General features: G+C 47.6%; 1 protein-coding gene across 2 annotated transcripts in view; it reads left to right on the top strand.

The window, feature by feature from the left end:
* ITGB5 (integrin subunit beta 5) overlaps positions 1-21,956 on the top strand; it is a 60,315-nt gene extending 38,359 nt beyond the window's left edge. For both annotated transcript variants that reach the window (XM_061370030.1, XM_061370031.1), the window contains 5 exons: positions 16,315-16,537; positions 17,244-17,347; positions 19,394-19,510; positions 20,659-20,825; positions 21,373-21,956. In XM_061370030.1, coding sequence (XP_061226014.1) covers positions 16,315-16,537; positions 17,244-17,347; positions 19,394-19,510; positions 20,659-20,825; positions 21,373-21,468 — 707 coding nt within the window. In that variant the 3' untranslated portion in view covers positions 21,469-21,956. The remainder of the gene's footprint in view (positions 1-16,314; positions 16,538-17,243; positions 17,348-19,393; positions 19,511-20,658; positions 20,826-21,372) is intronic.
* Positions 21,957-24,460: the final 2,504 nt, after the last annotated feature.

Raw genomic sequence — 24,460 nt, forward strand, 5'->3', positions numbered from 1 at the left:
CTGAAGCCAAGTGGCCTCTTTGCTCCAGGGGTGGGATGAAGTTGGGATGGAATCTGGCATGACTGTGTGGGTTGGATCTCCCCGTGCCTTTGGCATTTCTATTGCTGTTGGTTTGTTGGCTATTATTTTATTTATTTATTTTTTAAGAAATTCCAGTTGTTCTGCTGCTAAATCTGAGCTGTAACAAGCGCTGTGCCAATGGCATAACATTTTGAGGTGGTTTTGTCAGCCCAAGAGGCTTGGGGCTTCACCAGCCCAACAGAAATGTCTGAGCTTTCACAGCAGGGCTGTGCCGACAGCTGCCCTTAACAAACAGCCCTCTGCCACACAAGCACCTCTGGTGGCTTTCATCAGATCCATGCTCTCTCATCCCTGCAGATGAGGTCTTCCTGAAAAAGACCATGTGTTTAGCTCCGCACTGAACCTCTGGCAGCACAGGTAGACTTGGCAGCCAGGCGAGTTTGGATGCAGGGCCTTGGGTTCAGGGTAACCTCCAGGGCGATCATGTGGGGTCCAGCTGCTGCTTTTGTTCCTGCAGGGGGGAGAAATGACACCCTGCCCTCCCTATGTCTTCTCCTGGACACAGTGTTTGCCCCTTAAAAGCCCTGGCATCCCAGTGCCCACCATTCTTGCAGGCTCAATCTCACCACGAGGGGAGACCAACAGCTTTTAGCAAGTGCAGAAACCAAAAAAGCAGCATGTAGGAGCTGTCATTTTGCTGCAGATCGTTGTTGTCTCTGTCCTTGCCTGGGAGTTGCCTGGCTTGGACCCGTGGGGGGAACGCATCACTCCTGTCAAGGGCTTTATTTATACTGCATTAGTCTTTTGGTAGCGTAGAAGGAACTTAATGCTTCTTGGTGCATTTCTGATGACTGTTTTTTGAACAGTGGTTTCACCCCAGGGGAACCCAGCCTCAGTTTTAGCACGAGCTGTGGTGTCCCTGGTTAAACGCATTTACACCTGCTTAAGCTTTTGAATAAGATGGTAGTGTCATGAACCCTGAGTGATCATCCTGAACAGAGCAGGCGGAAAGCAGCTGGTCCAGTCTGACCCGACATCTAGGGAGCACCAGGAGGAAAGCACAGTTTTTGAAGCTGAAGAGTAAAAATCCATACATACAAACTGCTTTGCATGTACATGGCTGTGCTTTTTTCATGCACATCATGAGGATCATCATGAACCTCATGAGCCCATCACCAAACAGCCTGGGTATTTCTTCTTTTTATGATCCAAAGTGACACTATTCCCACTGAGTCCCTGCCATGACACAGGGCTGGCTGGCAGATTGCAGTCAGGCATCCTGCATTCCTAGTGAAAGCCTCAGTGGGTTGAAATAGTTTCAGATGAACTGTGAGTTTCTCGTCTCTTGGTGCTTAGTCCTTTGGTCAGCAAAAGTATTTTCATTCCTGGGTCCATTTGTAAATATTGGTGCCTCATTTCGTCAGTGTTTGAGAGAAGCTATGACTGCAGACACTGCTGCATATGGCTCCTCTCCTTTTGTAGCCCTCCATGAAGTGGAGAAGCAGATTTTTGGTAGGAGATAATCTAAAGGAGAAGCAAGCATTTAATTCCTGTCAGTGGGAGGTTTAACGTGCCTCCTGCATCTGTGAGGCGATTGGGAAAAGGAATCATTTATTACACCTCGTAAATGCTGATTCAAGTTGCATCCAACTCTTAGTCAGTGCTACTTGGTCACTAATAAGTGGCATTTGTTCTGCTGCTCCCTGAGTCCAGTTAACAGCTCCAGAGTATCTATTTCAAACCACTAATCTAACTTTGGGTCACTGGGGATGGCTTGCAGCAGCGCTCTGTTCCTCCAAAAGATGTAACCAGGTTATTCACTGTACCATACTCTAAGAAAGCAGGCAGTTACTTTCCAAACTATTAAATGCTTCACTCCGAGTTTTTCTCTGGACACAGAGGTTGTCCTCATGCACCGAGACCTTTGGTACATCGCTCTGGCCTCTCTCTGAAATATGGGTGTCTGTGGGACAGGAGAAGAGAAGCATCCTGCGGTAGCCAGGCTCAGGAAGGGGCAGCTGGCTTTGTGGCCCGGCGGCTTTTTTAACCCCTTGGCTGCCTGCCAGGCAGTTTGACAAAGGAGGAAACATCTCAGTGCTAATTGCATTCCTGAAGGTCCCATAAAAAGAGGACAAAGAGGGAGAAGAGGCCCCAGTGAGGGCATCACTTGTTTGCCTCTAATGAAGAGAGACTGGCTCACTGGAGGACAAGCTTCATTAGCTTCAGCGCTGCAGACCTATGTTTTCTCTAAGGGGGCTATGCAGTATAGAACAGCATAGTCTTTGGTGCTTCTGGAGAAATTTCCCCTTAACCATCGACACCGTTACCTGGCTCCCTCTGTGGATGTCATCTGAGCACTCTTCAGCCCAGGACTGTAGTTGTGCACAGGAACATTGCTACTGAGGTGTAAGTAAAGAGCACTCACCATGCGGCGGAATGTTTCCCCCTAAATACAAAGGGTCTCGTCCCAAAAATCCATACTGTCCAAGTAACACAGCGACTGCTGATGTTGGTGCAGCTTTGTCAGGTCAGGTCTTTTGTGGCTTCTCCATTTTTTTTACAATTAGGCAATAAATTAGATTTATAAATGTTCCACAATTGTATATCAAACCCTGCAACTTCTCTCTAGCTCTTAAGCATCTGTTAACATCTTAACTGGTTAAGGTGACTAAAGATTGTAGCTGGCGAAAGCACAGTGAGATGGACATGCCTCAGAGCACAGAAACTGGGAGTCTGGCCTTGTTTGCTGGCATAGGGCTTTCAGAGACACAAAAAGCTTGGGTCAGCAATAAAGCATCAGGTGTCAAATTTGCAAATACCCGCAAGTGCCAGAATCACTTCTGAAATGGGATTTAGGAAGTGACAGCTCACTGATAATCCGTGGTTTATTTCACAGAGAATAGCCAAACTGACGTGCAATGCGGCTCCAGCTGCCCTGCAGAAACCACTTCAAAAACTGCTGAGGATGTACAAGTCTTCAGTACTTGTTCTGAATGCTTCCCTTTCTTGGTTTTATAAAATGGGGAAGTGCTGTGAGGTTTTAGCCTGTGCTAAGGTCCAGTGAGATGAGGCTTTTCTGTCTGTTTTAACACAGCCTCAAACTAGAAATCTCTCTCCTGCTTCTGCAGTTTGTTTCTGGCATTCCCTGTCCCAGGCACTGTAGCAGTGTTTAGCACCGCTGTGTTTGCAGGAGGTCTGTGGGATGATGTGGGACTGTGATGACTTCGGTGCTGGCACGGCAGTTTCTGGTTGTGCAATAGGTTCCTGCTCTTTGAGAGCAGTGCTCAGGTTTGATGGCACTGCTGGTATTTGTACCCTTATGTTTCTAGTGGGTTCTGTTACCATACAAGTCACTGGGCCCATGAACACATCTTATGAAATAGACTTTTTTCCATACTTATCTTTGTAGCTGTTATTCAACTAGCCAGTGGCAGTGCCTGAATGGAGGATGCTGGTGCGCAGTTGAAGACTCAGGTGTGAGGATAAAGGTGATCCAGCTTTAACACTTATTGTCCTAATTCTCTTCATTCCTAGTGTGAAAGTTTTTACCAGAAGCTGCTGTTAAGAAAGAAATGGGTAATACTTGATTTATTAACCTTTGACGTGCAGGTTATGGGCGGAGTGTGGTTTGGGGAGGAAGGGGAACTTGCCTGTGTCCACTGCCTGTGGTGATGCCAAGGAGTGGGGGATGTCATTAAGTAAATTTAGCCCCTGCCAGAAGGGAAGAGAGTGGCTTGTGGCAGCAAGAGAATAGGGAACAGCCTAAGCCACATCTGCAATGTTTTCTTTTAAGTCATGTCAAGTCTTGTCATCTTTATGTTTTTGATTTCGGGAATTTAGTTTTTTCTTTTTAATTTAGATTGTGTAAAAAGTTGGAATCTGAGCACTGTCCAGTAAAAAAGGACCTGAAGGGGAGAGGCACAAGGACCATATAAGATGTGGAGGTTAAAAATAATCCTTTGTTTGATGCTAACTGCTTGTGTGGCTGTGAGCCATGCAGCAGCAGAGAGCTGTCTCTGGGACAACTGCCCCACAGGTCAATCCTGCTCTGGTCCCCAAGCTGGAGGAGGATTGGGATCATACCTCTACCAGCATTTTAAGGCTTATTTTGGTGATAAAGGGTGCAGTGTAAGCTCAGGTCACTGTGGTGCAGCCTTGCATTGCCAGTTGCTTCATTAGTGGTCCCAGTTATTAGCAGCAGGTGGGATGCTCATGAGAGGCAGGGGCTGTATGCGCTGTCAGGACTGCAGAGCATGGGAGGGTGGTTTGGGGTTAGCTGAACCTGGTAAAGTCTCTGAGCCCAAACCCTTTTCCATTAGGATTATAGGACTATGAGTGTCTCTTTTCTCCAGCAAACAGCAGGGTAGAGGACAGGGAGCTGAAAACCATCTGAGGATGGGCTCGAAAACGGAGAGGTATGTAAGCGTCATTACGCTGTGTGCATCACTAGGTACCCATCGCTCCTTCCTAGCAGCCAACAAACCTGGTTCCAGGCATCTTGAGGTCTCCTGCCTACAGAGCTGCTGCACAGCCTGGGGGACCTTATGGCCAGAATACAAAGGAGGTGGCACTGCAGTAACAGCTCTCTTAAGAGGTGGTCAAGAACAGGAGTGATTGTGCCTGGTGTCCCTGCTGGGTGGGCATCCCTTGCCAGCTGACATCCCCCCACCACCTGTGAAACATTTTGTTTCAACAAGAATAGACTGCAAACATTGAACAAAAAACAAATCGAATGGGGGACCTCCGCTGTCCTTTTGTCAGGGTTAAACTGCAAAGCTTATGTGTCCCACTTTCTCTTACCACATGGATTAGTGTGAAGAAATGTAAGGTTTAGGTCAGTTCTGTTTGCTCACATCCTGTGGGTCAACCTAAAGAAATGTAAGGTCCAAGTCAGCCAGCAGGGCTGAGATGAGGATTAATTGGAAGAACAGTCAGCTGAATTCACCTGCATCCCTCTCTGACCAACACCACTCTCACCCTGCACACATGCTCACTGCAGATGCTGTTTGGCCTTGTGTCCAATGTAATTTGCCTGCATCTTAGCTCTAGAAAACTCCTTATTGCTTTTTTTTTTCAAAGTGTGTTTGTATAAACCAGATTTTTCTGATGTCAGTTGTTGATATTCCTTCATTCCTGCTTGACCTCCTGCAGAGGGTGGGGGCTCCCCTGCCATTGCAACATTTTGGGGAGGCAGGGTGTGATTGCTCAAGCAGTGATTTGGAAAACATTTCCACATGCAGGGAAGGAACTGTGGAGGAGCCTGCTGCTGCTGTCACATGTGGGATGTTGGCTTTTAGGGTTCTGGCAACAGGAGCTGGTGGACAGGCCTTGGGGTCATCCCAGGCTGCTTCCCACGGTGTCTTCCTGAAAGGCCAAGTTTGGCCATGCTTGACCTGGAGACTGTGAGTTCTGAGAGCAACACTCAAAACCTCTCAACCTTTAATGGGGAATGTCACTGAGAATCTCACCGCTCTTTACACAGTGTGAAGAGGATGAGAAATCACAGGAATGCGTATGGGACATGCTTATCCACTGCGGGCAGCGCGTAGTGCTCTGTGTTTGCATTGTACCCTGTGCTGGGGTGGCACCTTCTGTGATGGGAAGCATTGGTGCCCAGCCCCGGGCTCCCAGATAATTTGAAAGGGTGGAAAGAGGAGCTGTGTGAGTGGCTGGCTGGCTACATCACCCCTCTTTAGCAGTGTTTGATTTTTTCCTTGCAAGCAAAGGGCTCCTGAGCATCAACCATTATTGTTTTAGAGAGCTGGAGGAAGGCAGGAAAATGGGGGAACTCACACCTTGGTGTGTTACTGCTAATTATTGATACCTGTCACCATGTGTCAATGAATTGTTTGTTATATGTAACAGAAGATAGGGAGGATTTTCATTTGAAACACATCCTCTACTAATGCAGGCTTTCTGGGTCACGTGGATGGCCTTTGGCTCAGGCACTAGCTTCTTCCTCTTGGCAATCCGTGAGCACCCTACAAACCACCATCTCAGAAGGGGCCTGTCTTTAATGCTGTCATGCTGGTGTCTCTGCAGCCAGCCTCTCAGTCTTTAGAGCTCCTTCACTCTTTGCAGGTGATTTTGAGGTCTCTCTGCCTTAAGCTACCAAATTCAGCAGCATGTCCCATGTGTTTCTGGGTGTGCTTATCTCCAGGATCTGCGGCTTATAGCCCTAGTGCAGAGAGGGGCTGAGAGATGGGTGACAGGTGTTTGCACCCCAAATTTCATCTTTATGAAGCCTCTATTTCCCTTGCACACAGATCCTTGGTGGCCTTTTGGAGGTGCATGGGGGTGACTAAGTGCATGTGTTTCCTCACATCTCCAGTCCTTGGGAGGCTCCTGAAACCTCCCTGCTGCTTCCCCCCCAGGGCATCATTTCCATCCTTCCCCAGTCTCTCTCTTCTACTTCCTCTCCAGATTTATTTTTTCCCCTTTGTCCTGGTTTCTGTTCTCCTTCCGATGTAATCCTGAGACATGTGCTGCTCTCCTCCAAGAACGTGCACCTCCCCGTCCCGCTCTGTGCCTATTGAGAAGGCTGAAGATCTGAAGGGGTTCAAATGGCCGCTGTGCTAGGGCAAATGGCATGGGATGACCCTTGCCCTCTGGCCATGACCTGTGAAAGCATGGCCAGTTCTTGTAACTGTGGCATATAAAAATGCTTAGTTCCCACTCTGGTTGCTCTGCTAATGATCTCCTGAATGTTTCAGGTTAGAGAAGGCTGCATTTCAGAGCAGGTGGATGGTTCTTAGCTAGAATGCTTCATGTATACGCTCCTCTGGATTTCTTTCCCAATAAATAAATGCAATATTAGGTATTATACCACCAGGTATTACAGTTACATCGTTGCCTGTTAAATATTACTGATTAAGTTTAGATTGGATATAAGGAAGAATTTCTTTACTGTGAGGGTGGTGAGGCACTGGAATGGGTTGCCCAGGGAAGTTGTGAATGGTCCATCCTTGGCAATGCTCAAGGCCAGGTTGGACAGAGACTTGGGTGACCTGGTTTAGCGGGAGGTGTCCCTGCCCATGGCAGGGGGGTTGGAACTTGATGATCTTAAGGTCCTTTCCAACCCAAACCATTCTATGATTCTATGATTATTTGGGATTTGGACATGATGATCCTTACAGGTCCCTTCCAACTCAAGATATTGTATGATCTTTGCATTGATTTCTCATGGGAACACAAATGTTTTTTTCAGTGATGTGTTTATTCTTCATCTCCTTTTCTGTTTCTGGCAGCAGGTATACCCTGCCTGCCCTACCTTGCTTACCTCAACTGTCTGTATTGGTTGTTCACACTGAAACAGCAACTGAGTCAAACTTTCTTTTCCCAGCATACTGCATATTGCTTTGGCAGAGTTTCCATTCCATTACTGGCATGAAAGGGCAAAGCCGCCTTTTCTTACCCCTCTCTTCCCTCTGCCCTGACCCTCATTGCTGTCAAAGACTTGCAGCTCTCCCCAAATCTGGCAGCAGCTCCTTTGAGGACCAACCAGCACACAGTGCTGCTGTTCCTGCCTCTTTTCACTGGGGTTTCTCCTTGTCCCTGAGCAGACCTTTTGCAAGCATTAATGCATGCTAATGAGGCATTAAACACCAGGGCAGAATTAAGGAATAAAGAAGTGACGTCTTTGACATCTTTACAGGAGCCAGAGCTCTGTCTGTGGGTCTCTGCTCTTAAAGAGGTACAGCATGTGGGTCACAACTAGAGGTGTCACCTGATTGTGCATGCATGAGATATACCCAACCCACCCCATTCTGCTGCAGCTGCCCCCTCCCACAGCCAGGAACCACATATCTCAGAAAGCAGAAAGCTCCAAAGTAAAACCAAGATGAACTTTGAAAACAGGGCTCATCACCTTGCTCCCCAGAGAGCTGTCTTAGAACAAACTCGCTTAAATGCCCTGCCTCTGTGGTCAGCAGCTCACTGAGTTTGTCGTTTGCATATGGTCCTTCTGATGACAGTAATTAACAGAAATAAACATTTGGAAATGAATGCTGTATTTGGGGTTTAGAGGCAGATGAAAGCCTCAGAGCAGCACGTGAGTGAAATTCTGGGCCTCTGCATTTCTTGTTGACATGCACTGACAACCTGTGAATTTTGCTTAGTTTGGTTTAAAAAATTGAATTAAAATAATTGACCTGAAAGAGAAGTGCAGCACAGGCGGAAGGTTCATTCTTTCTCTTTCTTTTTTTTTTTTTTTTTTTGTTGTATTTTGAATTATATTCTGCCTTCTTCCAGCTTCTTTGGAAAGGAAGCAATCTGTTCCAAAACCATGGACCTTTGGTGAACTTGAACCAGATTATGTGTTTGCATCCAAATACAGAACTGGGCAAGGCTCCCATGGCACTGGATTTTGCACAGAAAGACTCTCTCTCTGCTTTGGAGCCCACTCCTCTCAACAAGGTCCAGCTGAAAGGGCATTCAGCCCACTTGGGCTTTGGCAGGGTGGGAATTAGCCTGCTTTTCATTTGAAGGGTGGACCTGAACCATAGAATTTGGCCCTGGACTCCAGGCATTTGTGATTGTGCAGCTTTGTTTTGAAGCCACATTTTATTTTAAGAACAAATCTGGAGGCTTTTTTGGGTTTGAGCTTATAGGAGCCTGCTCAGGCACTGGGGCGGGAGGATGAAGCTCATCCTTCCTGGAGGCACCACACTTTGGTGGAAGGGTTGTGGCACTACAGCTTTTCTCAAGACCTTTATCTGCATTTCATCTAACTGTGTGCTCACTGTATGTCCCCTCATGTTTCTAAATCTTCCAGAGCCTTCATGGTGTCAAAAGCTGAAGGCTTAATATAGAGTTGTATAAGCAGACCTGGGCAAAGAGATGGGCCAATAAAGTATATAACTAGGGGAGAAGCTTCTGGTTCTGAACCCATGGGTGATGGTGGTATCTTGGAAGGGTTGAGAGAGCCAAGTGGAAACTGCTCTTTGTCAAACAGTTTGCTTTGTCAGGCTTTTTGGGGAGAAAATAAATGAATGCGGGGAGCTGCCCTGAGGGTGTTTTGCAAGCAGGTCTCACCTGTATCATGTGTAAGGGGTCCGAGGAGTTGACTGGGGAGAGGAGCGCTGCAGTGGGAAAGGCATTGGTACATCCTATGGGAGGCCAAATAAACTCCTGCAGGAGAAGGGATGGAGGTTGATAGGACAGTGGCACAGAGCCCTTTTTCAGTTAGAGAATTGGAAGGCTAAAGGAGGGGTAAAAACAGGATTCACACACACCTTATCTGGCTTAAGGAATAATATGAATTGTTAGCAGGTTTTGCAGTATCTTCCATGTCAGGTTCTTAAAGGGTTACAAAACCAAGGATGAGCATGTGCCCAATTTGGTGGAACGGTATTTGGACCCACAGCTCAAAAGGGATCAGTGCACCTATCCTGATTGCCCCTGCTTGGGAAGAAGAGCTGTGTATCTGGGAGGATCTGGCAGCAGTTCTCACCCTGTATCACTCCCTGCATTGGGAGTAGTGTTGGCAGCAGCACCTAACAGCTCTGGGTCTCTGTCCAAAAGGCCACGTGTGGCAGACTCAGCTGAGGAGCTAACGTAAGCGAAAGTCAAGAGATCTGTGGAGTGCTGAGCTTACCTAAAAAAAAAAAAAAAGAAAAAAGAAAAAAGGAAGGCTTATTTTAAGCAATGCAGCTTTAGGTCTCCTTCAGGAAATGACTCCGTGCTGCCAGTTTTGGCTTTCTGGTGGATCATCAGCCGTATCTCGTGATTGCGTTTCAGCTTCCCTTCTGCAGCAGAGAGAAGGAAAATGAGGAAAGGCTGGCCAGGGCTGCCACAGGAAATCCGCGTGCCCCTGATCACTTTCAGCTACCTTCATGAGACAGCAGTTTACAAAACCCTGTTTTCCCTGCCCAGTTCTCCTTTAATCCAGAAGTTCCCAAGTTAGTGAGAAACTAGGGGGCTGAAGGCTTTTTCTGTAATGGCAGTGCTCCAACATGGGGGATGCTGGCAGTAATGTGGAGCTGGTGCTGGGCTTGTGGTACCCAAGCAGCTCAAGCATGTATTTATTCCTTCACATTTGGTTTCATTAGGCTGCTACTCAGGTGCTATTTTTGATGATTGGTGAGCTCAACCAGCACTAGCATTGAAGTCAAGACTTAATTTAAAGCCTTGTCAATTCTTGGACAAACGCATATGCTTCAAGATATAAATGTCTGTTGAAATTAATACAATGGAAAGACGCACACAGATCCATGGCATCTGGTGTAAAAAACACACAGAAAAGAACTATTATTACTAGCCTCTTAGTGTTGGTTTTGTTGTTTCAGTATTGCATTGTGGATAAACGAGCACTGGCGAGCTCTTTTCTGGTGTGAATGAAGGCAGTTGGTGGATGCATTTCAGTTTACACAGAAACCTTAGACCCTTGACATTTGGCTGTCTTTGTTTATATAGCAACCTCCTTTTCACAAGAGGTTGTTATGTTTGTAGGCTCCAGGACTTGGGGATGCTCCTGCCAACCTGCCATCCCTGTTTTCCCTGTCAGACTGGTGTGACCTGGCGAGTGAATCCTAACTCATGCCCCAGTATTTAAAATTTCCTGAGCTCTCCATGACTTCTAATGGTGACAACCATCTGGCAGCAGAACTGTGCCATGAACCAGAGCTGTGCTGTGGGCAGGCTGCCTCACCTTGCCTGGCCTCTGGAAGTGCAGCTCTGGCTGCTTTGAGTCATGGAAAGAGATTAGTGGGAAAGTCGATGATTAATTTGCCTAAGCAGGCACTCTGTCTTGCCATAGCCTTTTCCCAAACGGCAAGGTCTATGTTTTCCAAGTGTTCGGAGCCTTCCGCTGCCCTCCCTCCTCCCAGTCAAAATGTGCCATTCATGGAGTCTCCACTGCAGACGTCAAGCACTTTTTGCTGAGAGACTGCTCTGGTACTAAACTGATATTCAGGCCATGCCCTGTGTCAGTAGGGTTTGACCACTTTCTCACAAGCAGACCTTTTGGGTGCATCCGTCCCTGGGGAGTATGACGTGTGGCTTCTCTGCTGGGGCTCTCTGGGTGATGGCTACGGTGGCCAGGTCTCATTAAAGGAGTGGTAGCTGGGAGTCTGGAAATTGCTTGCCATAACTCATTTCTCTTAATTGGTTTTCCTGTGGGTATTTTGTGGTTTTTTGCTTTCGGTTTGAGTTTGTTGAGTTTTTCTTTCAAAGGAGTTGTTCAAGTAACCAAAAATGACAAAAGCATAGCATTTCAAAGGTCCTGACCCAAAGCCTGTATGTGAGCACAGAGGCACAAAAATTACTGCCTTGAATTAATAGGAGCAAAATGCACTATGATCTTTCCCTCCCAAGTGCTCAGAAACCAAGAAATTGGCTGAAAAATACTGAGGATTATATTTTTCTTGTGTGATAGGCACATCAATTTATTTTTCTAGAAGGTATGTAAAAAAGGACTGTCGGAGGCGCTTGTTTTCAAACCCTTTCTCCCCCTCCATAAGAGCTGGTACCTTTTATTTTTATTATTTCATTCAAAAGAAAACTGGTATTTTTGCACAGTTTTATGGTCCCCAGAAGTAAGAGGCTTTAGGTAAACCACTTCCTATCCAAAGGCCTAGTGACAAGGCTTTTAGTGCTTTGAATTTCAGACCTCTTGGTGCAGCAGTAGTCTGTGCAGTTCCTAAAAGGCAAACAGTTATCGTGGAGGACAGACAGTCTGTCCCGCCAAGCACTCGGCCACTGTGGGCTCACACTCTGCAGCCTGCTCTCAGGAAGCCTGGGATGAAATCAGGGTCAGAGGCTGGAAGTTTCTGCCCAAAGCTGCTGCCCTAATTCCCACTCTCCGGCAGCAACGCTGCCTGGGGACTGCGGCCACAGCACACAGTGCTGGTGTTGGGCTGCCAAGCCAGCTTCACGCGGTGCCGGGGTGAAGGCAGAGATGATTTGCAGCTGTCATCCCATAGGGCAGCTGAGGGGGAGAGGCAGACAGCTGGGGTGAAATGAGGACAGCTGGACATCCTGACAGAAGGTGCCTGAGTGACAGTGAGATGTGCTGGGGAGCCGGAACGTGGCAGTGGGATGGGGATGTATTTCAGAGAGAGGCAGAGGGACCACCTGGGCTGCAGGTCTAGGTCCACCTTTGTGGCCCCCTTGGGAAGAGGGTGCCTCCAAGCAGGGGTGCACCCCTTGGCTCCCCTGTGGATCCCAGACTAGTCCAAACTTACTCTGTCTGTTTCTGCTCTCCCCCTTCAGAAGCATTGCTTTCTTCTGCTACACCCTCCCAGCGTGTTTCTGCAGCCTCCCTAACATGTGTTTCCTGTTAGCCCCCCCCAGAAATCAAGAGCTGCCTGGAAAGTATGTTATCAAATTCAGAGGGAGCATTTCATTTCCCAGTTAGATCTGGATCTTTTAAACATCTATGCTTGTCTCATTTCAAGGATGGGAACAGAAGAAAATACCTCTTGTTATGTTTGGAGAACATAATTGATGTCTTTTGGCTTCACAAAGCAGCTTTAATAGAGAACATGCAAACACAAAGGGTTGAAGGGGGTTAAAGTCCAGGGTATTGTCCTGCACCATAAGACTTCTGGTGCAGAGGTGTGTTGAAACACACCCTCCTTGAAGACTCATTTTCATGTTGGAAATGAAACTAGGAAGTGAAACTAGATTCACCATCGGCATAGTGATGGAAGGCTTCCAGCAGGCATGATCTTACATGGCATACAGACTGCTTAACCACATCAGCACAAACCATGACCATAGGATAGCTGAGACTGCAAACATGCAGCACATTTTTATGCAAAATATGAGTACCAGGTAGCACTATGCATGCTGTAAACCTCAGCTCTGGGTCACCATCCCCCAAAGGCTCGCTGCCACACTGCCTTGAGGATCCTCTTGGCCTGTGTCCTGAGGAAGACGATGGAGTGGAGTCTCATCTCTCATGCCTGAGATGGGCATTGAGAAGTAGGATGACTTTTGCCACAGCCATATGAGGCATAAATGTGTCCCATTAACCATGTATTTCCAGTCTTCAAGCTGTGTGGGAGGTGGATGGAGAGCACCAGAAGTGGAGATCATGGCACTTGCAGGAGTAGGTAATCTTTCATGCTGATGCGGTGAAGATTGTAACATCTTTGCCATTAAAGGTCAACATGGAAATTCCCACTCTTGGCACATGCCCCATGATGAGCTTCAGCCAGTGACTTCTTGCCCGTTGAGCCAGTGTGGCCAAGGCAGAAAACACATTTCAGCATGTTTTTAAATTTTAAGCTCACACCCCACACTTAGTCACCCTCATATAGAGGGCTTTTTCTTCATCCCTTTCAGTAAACGAAAACACTTGCTTTAAGATTATGTTTCTTTTTCCTTTTCCAGTAGCAGTGGTTTAATAGGATGCATTATTTGGAAATGGCTGTTTCCCTTCCCCAGGACAGTTGTTCCAGGCTCCATACCCAGCCTGCCAGGGAACTGAAGGGATGGGCCTCCTTTTTATGGCCTCCTATACTGGGCAGGCACTGGCCGCTTTAACAACTAAATCATTTTATGGTCCAGAGGCATATTTCTAACAGATTCACATCTTGTTCTAGGCTCTGTGGTGTTCTCGAAGGACTGAACTAAAGCTGATGATACAGGGATTCTGCCCAAGAGTAGAGGGTGGCTGCCACCCAAATTGAGACCATGGGGCAGTGTGAATGCAATCAGCTCGCTTCTCTTGGCTCTCTCAGCTCAAATTCGAGTGTGAGCATATTTACTAGAAGCTATATACATGGATTCCCAAGGCCAGCTGCTTTGGATTCCTTGAAATAGTGCCCATTTAAGAAAATCATGATTTATAGCTAATTTGGACACATTAATTGCCATGGAGGCACAAAATTCTGTGCGTGAGAGCCTGATTGCCTAAATTAATTGCGAATAAAAGCCAGCCACCCCATCTGGTTTGCTTGTGAAGCGGAGGGCACAGGGATCCCTGCTCTGCAGCTGCACCCTGAGCATCAGCGGTGGTGGCTGTAGCTGTATCCACAGGCTCAAAAAAGGAGCTTTGTAGGGAAAGGGCAAACCAAACCTGCTTGTACAGATGTCTGGGGAAAGAGCAAGGCTGTCGTTGTGAAGGCAAACAGAGGGAAAGACTTCTAATCTCCATCAGATGTAGGCAAGGAAAGAGGTCACCTCTAGAGATCATGTAAACATAATCTCTGTCTGGTAATGTTTGAGTTTGCAGGCTGAATCCAAAGCAAATGGTGGGAGTGCAAAAGAGGTTGTAGGAAGGCAACTTGTGATGCGCTGGAACATATAAGATGCCTAGTAAAACAGAAGGTGCTCCAATGACTTTTGGCAAGGGATATAGCTTGACAGTCCACAGCCGATCTTGGAGTAATGGGAGAGGCAGAAAGATCAGTGGGTTTGTGCCGATGAAAGGAGCATGCATATAATTTATCCTGTCTGAGGCACTTGAGGCTGTTTCCAGTGGGAAAGCTGAGCTGTAATTAGGTTGCTGATGAGCATTGTATACAAACCCTTCGGCTCTATAAACTGTGCCTTCAAAGGCATCCCTGCTCCTAGCGACTGACCAAGGAGGAATTCAACCAGTGTTTCCAACGAGCTGATGTATGCCTTTCTGAAACCAGATGCTCGGCAGCCAGCCACTCCACTTCCCATCACTGAAAGCCTTGAAGCCTGTTGACTCTCTCAGCCAGTCGCTAAACCCATAGCTGCAAGGGGATACTTCAGTAGGGGAGTGGATCTGTTTCTTCATCCATCTCTGCTGTGAGCTGCCCTAAGCTACTCTAGGTTCAGCTGGTACTAGAAACCTTGATGGTACGCCTAGGACACAGAGGTCTTGCTTGGACACAGGAGACATTGCTTGTTGATTTAATTTTTTTAAAGGTATTTTAAGGTTTGGGGGAGTACTTCTTAAGTAAACCCATTAGGAAAGAAGGGTAGGAAAGACCTTATGAAGTGACCAACTTGTTAGGCTTTTTGCTGCTGCACCCTGGGCTCAAGACCTCCAAGGAAGCACAGCTCCATTCGCATTTTCTTATCTCTTGATGTAACAGAGAAAAGGGTAGATTAATTCATAGAAAACACCATCCAGCTCAGTAAACATGGAAGCCCTTGCAGGAGCTCCCTCTTTTACACTAGTTTGGAGGCTCAGCAGTAATACTGATCTTCAGAGCTCAGAATCCACAGATGGCAGGGAAGTGTGGAGGAGGAGAAAACTTCATGTTGAGTGGTGTGGCCTGGAGAGGCCTAGGCTGGAAGCAGGGCTTGGGGCCCTACTTAGTATCACAGTGGCTCTGCTAGCAAAACCTGTCACAAGACTGAGCAGAACACTGGCTGCAGTCTGGCTATGCCACCTCCTGTTCACCTCATGCGCTGAGCCGTGAGACTGCATTGACCCTGCCACATCCTCTTCTGCCCCGAAGTATTCATCTGCCCAGTGTCATGCCTCTGAGATGGACATACCTGCTTTGAGAATCAGTATTTCAAAAGCTGTTGGCAGATCCCCTTCATCATCCTGGATACTTTTGTTACTCCAGTGGCTGTGGAAATCATGGTGCCGCACATAACCTTCCTAGTGTAGCCGCGTGGGCGCATGAGTGAAGTAATGCGATGCTTAACAGTCACTCACTAGGGACCAAGTGATAGAGTTTCTGCTAGCCTTCTGCAGAGGTGGATGGTGTAGTGCTCTGCAAAGCCCAGTTATGAGGTGCTGGGCACCAGGGGACAGAGGTGGGGAATATTCACTCTGTGGGTAAGAAAAGCTCATGACAATATGCTGCCAAAACGTGCTTCCAGGTGCTAATGTTTGCTTCATGGTGCCAAGCACTGCCTGGGGACAAACCAGGAGGGTGTAAAATGGCACCTTGAAAAGAGGGGGATACTTGGGGGTCCTCATCTGGAGAGAGGAAAATAAGGTAGCAAGTTTGACACCTGGCCAGGGCATGCAGTCTCTACCTAATTGTGTTTGAGGTCTGCAATAGTAGGTGGTTGTTCCTTGTGTGGACTTGGAGTGGAAGTCATCTCACCGAGCTGAGGGCTGTCTGCTGGAAAGGGAGCTGCTCTGTTCTCCCCATGGTCACCATCACTGTTAGTACCTCCCTGTTCTGGCCTCCTGTTCCCAGGAAGGGAGAGATGCCTATTTGTCTTGGGTTACTATAGAAGAAAGCTGGAGAAGCTGGTAAATAGGTATATTTTGCTGCTAAATGTAGATAATAGTTTGATTTCTAGGTGTTTACCATCACCATCTCTTTGTTGCTATGCCATGCAAGGTCTCTATACCAGCTTTTCCTGCCTGGGATGCTGGTGACACCTACCCTCTGCTCTTGCCTTCAGGCCATGGAGAGTGTCACTGCGGGGAATGCAAGTGCCATGCGGGTTACATCGGGGACAACTGCAACTGCTCCACTGAGACAGATGGCTGTGTGTCCAGCGATGGGCAGATGTGCAGCGGCAGGGGCAGCTGCATCTGTGGGAAGTGCCAATGCACCGAGCCAGGGGCTTTTGGAGAGACATGTGAGAAGTGTCCCACCTGCCCAGGTGTCTGCAGCACTAAAAGGTACTCATGGTGGAGTTCAGAAGGGACGTCTTGCTGGTAGGAAGGGTAGCACTTTGGTTCCTGGGAGACTTTGCAGCTAAGGGGTTACTCCTGCTTCATTAAAGAGGGGTGATGAGTCCCAGGTAAGCCTGCTGCAGCTCAAAGCCCACAGTAAGCAACCTGAGAGTATCCCAGGTAGAGAAGCAACAAGTGTTGTTGCAAAGTCCTCATGGAGGTTCATGTCCCTGTTTGTTTCCAGTGCTGTCCCACTCTGCAGGAAAGGCTGGCAACCCCGGTTTTGCTGTACCCTCATCTGCAAACGTATGGGTCCAGAGAGCTGCAAGCTGCAGAGGAGGGGAGGATGGGTATGACTGCCTGCCTCATAGCAAGCAGAGGTGCCTTGGGCATCAGCTTCAGTCTGGTGCAGAGCAGCAATACTGTATGCCTTGATGTCAGGCAGGATGGATTTTGCCATAGCTGGTGTGAAGCTCCTGACATCCAAAGGGCAAAGAGACCCCAAACCTACCAGCTGCTTTGTACCTCATTGATTCTGTTCCTAGAATCTTGAGATGGAGATGCTTGGCCCTGAAGTTGCTTTTGCTTTTTGTAGTGCAGATGTGCATTCTCCAGACCAACACCCAGGAAGTCATTTTCCCAGGGGTGAATCGCTGTGTTTATGTGGTTTCCTATGGGTGCTTCATCTTCCTCTCCATGTGTCTTTTTGCAGGGATTGCATTGAATGCAAGTTGTTTAACTCAGGAAGACTGGCTGATAACCAAACCTGCCAAAAGCACTGTAAGGATGAGATCATCACCACTGTGGATGTTCTTGGTAAGTAGGCAGCAGCAGAACTGCAGGCGGTGAGAGCCAGCAGCTGTGCCATTTAGGTCCTCTTAACCAGACTAAGACCCATCTGGAACCTCAGGGTTTTAAAATGTATATGTATATAGGATGTATATGTGGTATTTGTGACCTTCCCTATGGACTGCAATATACATTGAGGTCAAACCCTTTTGATTCCAAATAACATCTTACCATATCTAAACATTGATGGCAGTACAAGGAGCAAAGACAGTGGGATGGAGATCAGATGAGAGAAGATTAGATGAGCCATGGGAAACTGCAAAAGAGCAAAGTATCACTCCAAAAAGACGTTCTCTAATCTTCTGAGAATTTGTCTTGGAAGAAGTGAACTTGTAAGAAAGCAAAGCTGTTTTGGAGACAATGATTTCTGCTTTGGTGGAACTGACTGCTAAAAGCCTCTTTGGCAAGCTCCTCTCCTGCCCTTTGTGTTCTCTTCTAGAGGTCACCCCAAATGTGCATCCCTCAGCAGATGACTTTCACCTCTTCTTTTCAAGCTCCATTCTGGGAGGCCCTAGTTGTTATTTAGGGGAATAGAGAGGATCCAAACTTGTGACAGCTTTAATTGCAATCCTGACCCTGGCCTTAGCGATACCCCTTGGAGAGAGGGATGGAAATCATGCAGGGATAAATTACTGTCCGCATCTGACATTTCCCCCTCTTCCCATAGTTTTTAGAGGTAGGAGTGTTCTACCTTACTTGTCCTTTCTCTCCTTTTCTCCCAAGCTGCCTGCAGGCAATGTTTCTCCCATCAACTCCTCTTACATCCAGCGTCTAGGTTTTGAATTACTGGTTGTAACCAGTAGGGTTTCCTACCTTTCCCTTTGGGAGATTTGCTGCTGTTCTATCCATCCTCACTGGACAGATAGACTGAATGCTCAAATCCCTTCCTTTGCCTTGAAACTCGCAGCCCAAGCAGGCCTATAGACATGTGCCCCTGCAGAGATACCTGGCATGGCTGGAGGAGTTGCCCCGTCTCCCTCCAGGCACTGTCACTACAATGAGGAGACTCCATGAGTGTAGCCATGCAGGGCAGTAGATCTGCTGAAGTCATCCCTAGAGCTAGAGGTGCAAACCTCAGATGATGGCTTTGATAAAACTTTTTAACAGCTTTTGTGAAGCAGACCTCCTCAGGAAGCATCTTACAGTGACCAGAGCAGTGACAGGCTCTGGCCACAGGATGGTATGCCTGGTCTGTCTGGTATGTTAAACAGGCAAACATACAGTGCCCATATGGCCATGGGAATCAGTCTTCTTTCTTGCAACTCCCGCATGTCCACATCCTCCCCTCCAACCAACTCCTTCCTTCCCCTTCCCTCCCTCCTCCTCTCCCCATTTTCCTCTTCCATCTCACTCTTTAAAAACAAACTTCTCAGCTGTTTCTGCAGCTGGAGCCGTTCAGCACAGCTGAAGCACGAGCCAGCTGTGGGCTGCTGCTGCCGCTGGCCCTGTCTGTGGTCTTGCAGGCTGAGCCTGAGCCCCTTGCTTTCTCTTCAGCTTCTGCTCTTCAAGAAATGTAGCAAATTAAGAAGATGTCATTAATAGCCAAAGCAGACTTGTGGAAAGGAAGCGGGTGGTGTGAGTGCATGAAGTTGCATCTGCTTGCCATGCAGTGTTTGCTGAGTGCCACATTTCCTCCAGCAGTAAGTCTGGACACCGCTCAGAGTTTGCACAAATCGTGATCAAACAGTTCTGCTTTCCAGGCTTCCTCCCTGTTCCTCCTCTCCCAGGCTCATGGAAAGCCCTGCTCAGCTTGTAGGGGAGAATTGTGCTGATTCTTAATATTAAACCTGCCAACTAGGTCAACCTAAGTGCCGTACTGCAGCTTTAGACATATCCATTAGGAAGGGTGACTAGGTCAAAAATCAGGGAAACCCATGCCATTGCAAGTTCTTATGGGGAATTTAGCTTAAAAAGAAGAAATTAGGAGACAAGACTTCTGCAGTCTTTAGGACTTTTTTTTTTTTTTATTATTTAAAACAAAATACAATTCTGCAACTCTGCTTCTCATTCCAGAAACAGATGACCCGAATGCAATTCTCTGCGCCTACCCAGTGAATAACTGCGTTATGAAGTTCACCTACTTGGAGCTTGCCAGTGGGAAATCCAACCTCACCGTTCTCAAAGAGCCAGGTTGGTTCTCCCTTGGGTTTGCTTTTAATAGCACAGGGTGCTCTGGGAGAGGTGGTGGGCTGGTGGGGAGCCTGGAGGTTTGCAGGAAAGTTTTCACTGGCTGCATGAAGGCACGCATGAGCAGATGAACTGGGATGATTTAAAGTAACATGGTTTACAGTGCTAAAGCCCAGATCCAAATGATCCCAACTTAGTGAAAAAAGGACTCTCGGAGTGAAACATACAGCTGAGCTGCCAGCATTGCTAGCAATTGGCTGAAGGGCTTTCTGCCAGCCTGGGATGCTGAAATTAAACCCAGCCTATTTTTATAGCAAAAAGCATGCCATGTACTGGTTTGGTGGTACAGCCACTGGGAGAAAAATATCTGAAGGGAGAACCTGATGATTCTGGTTAAGTCAGGATGTTAGGAAAGTGCCTATGGACTTTTGCATTGTCAAAGTGCTAGTTCTGGTTCAGGCAGTGTAAGGGCTGTGTTCCTGCCCCTGTGCCCTGGCTACTGCAGACAGCTGTGTTTTCAAGTGTTATTTTTGTCACGTGCAATGCGGTTTCCCAAAGCAAACCACACGTGGTGTTGCAGGACAAACCAGCAAGCACCCAGCAGCAGCTTCTTGCGATCTCCTCTGGTCCTCAGAGGCACAGGCCAGTACAGGAAAGACTGAGATACCACATGTTTTATTTAACTGGTGCTGTAGCTTGCACTTAATTGAAAGACCAGTTGATTAGCTGACAGTGATGTACTTATTTAAAGTGCCTAGAGATCACCTCTGTCCATGTGGGCCAGAAGATGAGCTGGCTTTTGCCAGAGGCACCCTAATCCTCTGTGTCCCGCATGGGTCACCTGGCATTAAAACCAGGCGTCACTGTTGGACAGTGGCACTGCAGCACTGCTCTTCCCCGAAGCACTGTGTGACATCCCAGTGATGTCCATGAGAGCTGTGCCTTGACCTCCCTCTAGCCAAGAAGTTTTTAATTAAAAACCATCCTCTTGGTTTCAGAGAGGGCTGTTGCTTCTTTTGATCTAGTCACTGCTGCTAGGGCTGCCCTGAGGCCATTTGCTCAGTGGCTGCCACCCAGGTCCTTACATCCTGGCATTCTGATCCAGAATACACTTGCACCAGGGCTATTTACCTCCTCCCCCTTGTTACCAGCATGCAGCTCAGCCCCCAGCGCCGTGACGATTGTGCTGGCAGTGATCGGCAGTGTGGTCCTGGTTGGCATCATCCTGCTGGGGCTCTGGAAGCTGCTCGTCACCATTCACGACAGGAGGGAGTTCGACCGATTCCAGAGTGAACGTTCCCGGGCCAGATACGAAATGGTGAGCCCAGGGTAGGGATGCTGCTGGTGTATCAGAGGGCTACTGGGGTGCACCAGCAGCAAACAGCTCTGCAGTGATGGAGAATGGTGGCAGGTGTGGGGAATGTGGGTGCTCATACCCTGCAGCAGGGCTTCAGGGCCTGGCATGTTGCACTGCCCTTCCCCTTGGAAAGTGACAAATGCTCCGCAAAATTATACTCAGCCTTTGGTTTCATCTTGTATTCCCCAGCAGTACTGAAGGGCTGAAGGAGGTAGGGGAGCGGGGACTAGGCTCCAACTGGTGACAGCCAAGTTGGTCTGGTCTATGATGGAGCCTTCCTGGGAGGCTTGAGATGGGGTTTGCAGCATGTGCGGATATTACCTATACCTGCAGACAGGACAGAAGGCAGGTCTGGTAGGCAAACTATGGAAAAACAGTACTGGTTTTGGATCTGAATACACGTTTCAATCAAACTAACTGGCAAATGAAAGGGGGATTAGATACATTCTAACCAGATATGGAATTTGTTACTCATCTTTGTTCTTTCTGTCTGCTTATTTCTCCAAAGGCATCCAATCCTCTCTACCGAAAGCCTATTTCCACACATAATGTCGAGTTCACGTTCAACAAGCTCAACAAGTCTTACAACGGTACAGTTGACTGATGGGGTCTTGGTGCCTGAGACTGCTGAGGACAATTGCTTCACTGTACGTGCTGCTTCCCCACTTGAAGATGGGATCCTCTTCAGGGTGGAGAATCCCTTACGACAGGACTGGTCGATGACCAGAGCCTGTTATTTGCACAGTAAGGAGAAAAGTCTGGTTCATTCTGGAGGCACGGACGCAAAGGCAGGCTCCCCACCTGTGCTGATGGACTCTGAGCCGTGTACGACTCCATACCCCAGCTTTCTGGATATATTAAACCTGCCAACTAAGTCAACCAAGTGCCATATTGCAGCTTTAGACATATCCCTTTAGAAAGGGTGACTAGGTCAAAAATCAGGGGAACCCATGCCATTGCAAGTTGTTAGGGGAAAATTAGCTTAAAAAGAAGAGGGTTTTGGAAGCATTTGTGTAAGAAAGTAGGATGCAGGAATTCTGCAGTCTTTAGGAATTTTTTTATATAAAAAACAAAATAAAACTATTGTGCATATATGATGCTGTAAGTAGAATTCGTTGTTTCCTTCCTAAGCTTCCCACCAAAACTGAGGCTTGCTCCTGCAAGCAACAGTGGTGCTGCCTGACTGTTTTATTAATAGAGCCTTATCAGTCAAAGCATGGCTATAAAAAGAGGAGATGGAGCCGCAATGACTACTGCAGAAGGTATGTTGATTTAATACCCTGGTGTTGACCCAGGGCTGGGAGTGCCAGAAGGAGCTCCTGCTCTGTGCTGGAGGTGTTGAACAGACAGGAAGCTGTGCGAGCCCAAGGGAAATTGGAGTTTAGGCTGAGGAAGCTAAATTAAACACCATTCCTTGGGGTGGGCAAGGAAGCGCCTGGGCTGGGTGCCTGCAGGAGGGCACCTGGGAGCACACAGCACCTCATCCAGACCTCTGACATTTTAGCAGAAGACTACTGCTGTGGGGTCTAGTGGAGCCCAGCTGGAAAAGCAGGAAAGCCCTGAGATTTTGGCTAGAACGGGAGCTGGACAAAACCCAGTGTTGTTGCTTCACAACATACATTCTGCTTTGGTTTGTTGGGTTTCCCCCCCCCCACCAAATCTGTTCCCCCAGCCACATCTGTTTTCCTCTGAAGCTGAGGTTTGGGTTACCCTGGCTGGCAGCTGCAGTTTTAGACCTACACAGTCTGCAGTGAGGCTGCAGCTGCCAGCAGGATAGAGAATCTGGAGTAATTGCTACTGCTGCTCTTTATTTTTTTCCCTTTATTTTGGTTTTATTCTTGTCTCTTAGCCCTGAACAGATCATGCAATGCTCAGCAGAAGGAAGCTTGCCAGAGAAAAAGCAAAAACAAATGGTGTTCATTGTTTTGACTTGCTCTTCTCATTGGAAAAGGGCCATGGGCCCATCCTTCCGGGTTTTTTTTTCACTTTATTTGGTTTTGCCTCTATAAACAGAAGCTCTTATTTGCTCAGTATAAACAGCTCTCCTTCAAGAACTTTATGGTCCCCCCTCCTCCTACCAGCAGCACTGAAGAAATGCAGCAGCCCACACTGAAAATAGCTCAAACTGGAGAACTTTAGGAGCACAGCAAGTGGTACATCAGCAACATCAGTGCTGATGAGGTTGGGGTAAAAACCCCAAAACCCAGACCAAATGAAGCCTGTACTTGGTCTTCCCACTTGATTCCACTACATCTGCCCTAGCAGGGGAGGAGGGTGTATTTCCTACACAATACTGAAGTACAGGCTAAAGTCTGCAGTCTGAAATGTTGTGTATCGAATACCTGTGGACTAACGCTGCCACCTGAGAAAGAGCATCCATGGAGCACATTCAGTGTTTGTGACCATCCCACTGCCTAGTGCCATGCTGGCAAGGTAGATTTCATTACTATCACAAAAGAAATAATAGTAAACAGTCAAAGCATAAGCACAAGTAAACAGAGCAAGTTTGACTTGGTAGAAGTGACTGCTTCACACAAGCTGTACTGCCCCAGCCTGGAAAGGGCAAGCAGGAAGGAAAGTGGGGGGAAAAGAAAGCCAGGAATGTTTCAAACCAGCTTTGCCACCCAAAGCAGCAACCTCTGAACACAGCTTTGCTGCTCTTAATTCATAAGGGACCAAGCAGTTTGAAAACAACACCACTCCTTTGCTTTATTTCCTTGCATTCTGAAAAGGACAGGCAATGCCTCCCTGTCACCCTTTCCCTTACAGATTACCATTCTGCTATGGCATTTCCCAGCACCCTGGGTTAGTGCTGAGAGACCAGGTCAATCACAGGCCAGGCACCCAAGCCAGTGTGCAAAAAGACGGGAATAGGGTTGATGCTGTCAGTGGAGAGCATCCTGCTGCATGTGGTGGTGGGCCAGGAAGCTTTACAAGTTGCCTCTAAAGAAAAAAAGAGGAAGTGATGCTAAGAGCAAGAAGGCTTTGCTTTACTGTGTAAGCAGATCTGTGTTTACCCTCAAGCACAGTCATGGGAATGGTGTATTTCAGTCAGCAGCAGTTCATCTGTCGCTAAATAGAGGCAGCTTGACCACAGCTAGCATTCCTGAATGAAAACTCCATCAAAAGGCATCAGTGGGTCACATGTGATGGAAAAATGTCAGTGCTTTGTCTGGCCAAGCTGAATCCGGATGCCATTGCAACATCAACTCCTCCTGTTTCCCCAGCCACAGCTGGCGGCTGCTGCTGCAGCATGGCCACTGGGAGTGGGGCTTGCCAGCACGTTTTCCCTATGCTGCTGGTGTTTCTGGGGGAGAAAGCATCATATCGTGCCTTGAAAAAAGTCGAGACCAATGGCAGCATTATTTGCTCTGTCGGTTGTGGAGGTTCACTATAACCCTTTGCTATAATACAAACCAGAGTGAGGCATGCCCTCTTTGCATCCCATTTGCCCTTTATAGTGGAGTGAGAAGGTGCTCAATAGCTGAAGGCAAAGACCAAGCTCTTGAACATGAATGCCCCACACTCTTGAGCCTGTTTAACCTGGTGTTTCTCCAGCCACGTGGAAAGTAAATGACGTAGTGTTTTGAGTAAGG

The sequence above is a fragment of the Neopsephotus bourkii genome, unplaced genomic scaffold (assembly GCF_033783945.1).
Source record: "Neopsephotus bourkii isolate Nb327-2 ecotype Australia unplaced genomic scaffold, CSIRO-AGI_Nbou_v1 NB_1526, whole genome shotgun sequence".
NCBI classification, from domain to species: domain Eukaryota; kingdom Metazoa; phylum Chordata; class Aves; order Psittaciformes; family Psittacidae; genus Neopsephotus; species Neopsephotus bourkii.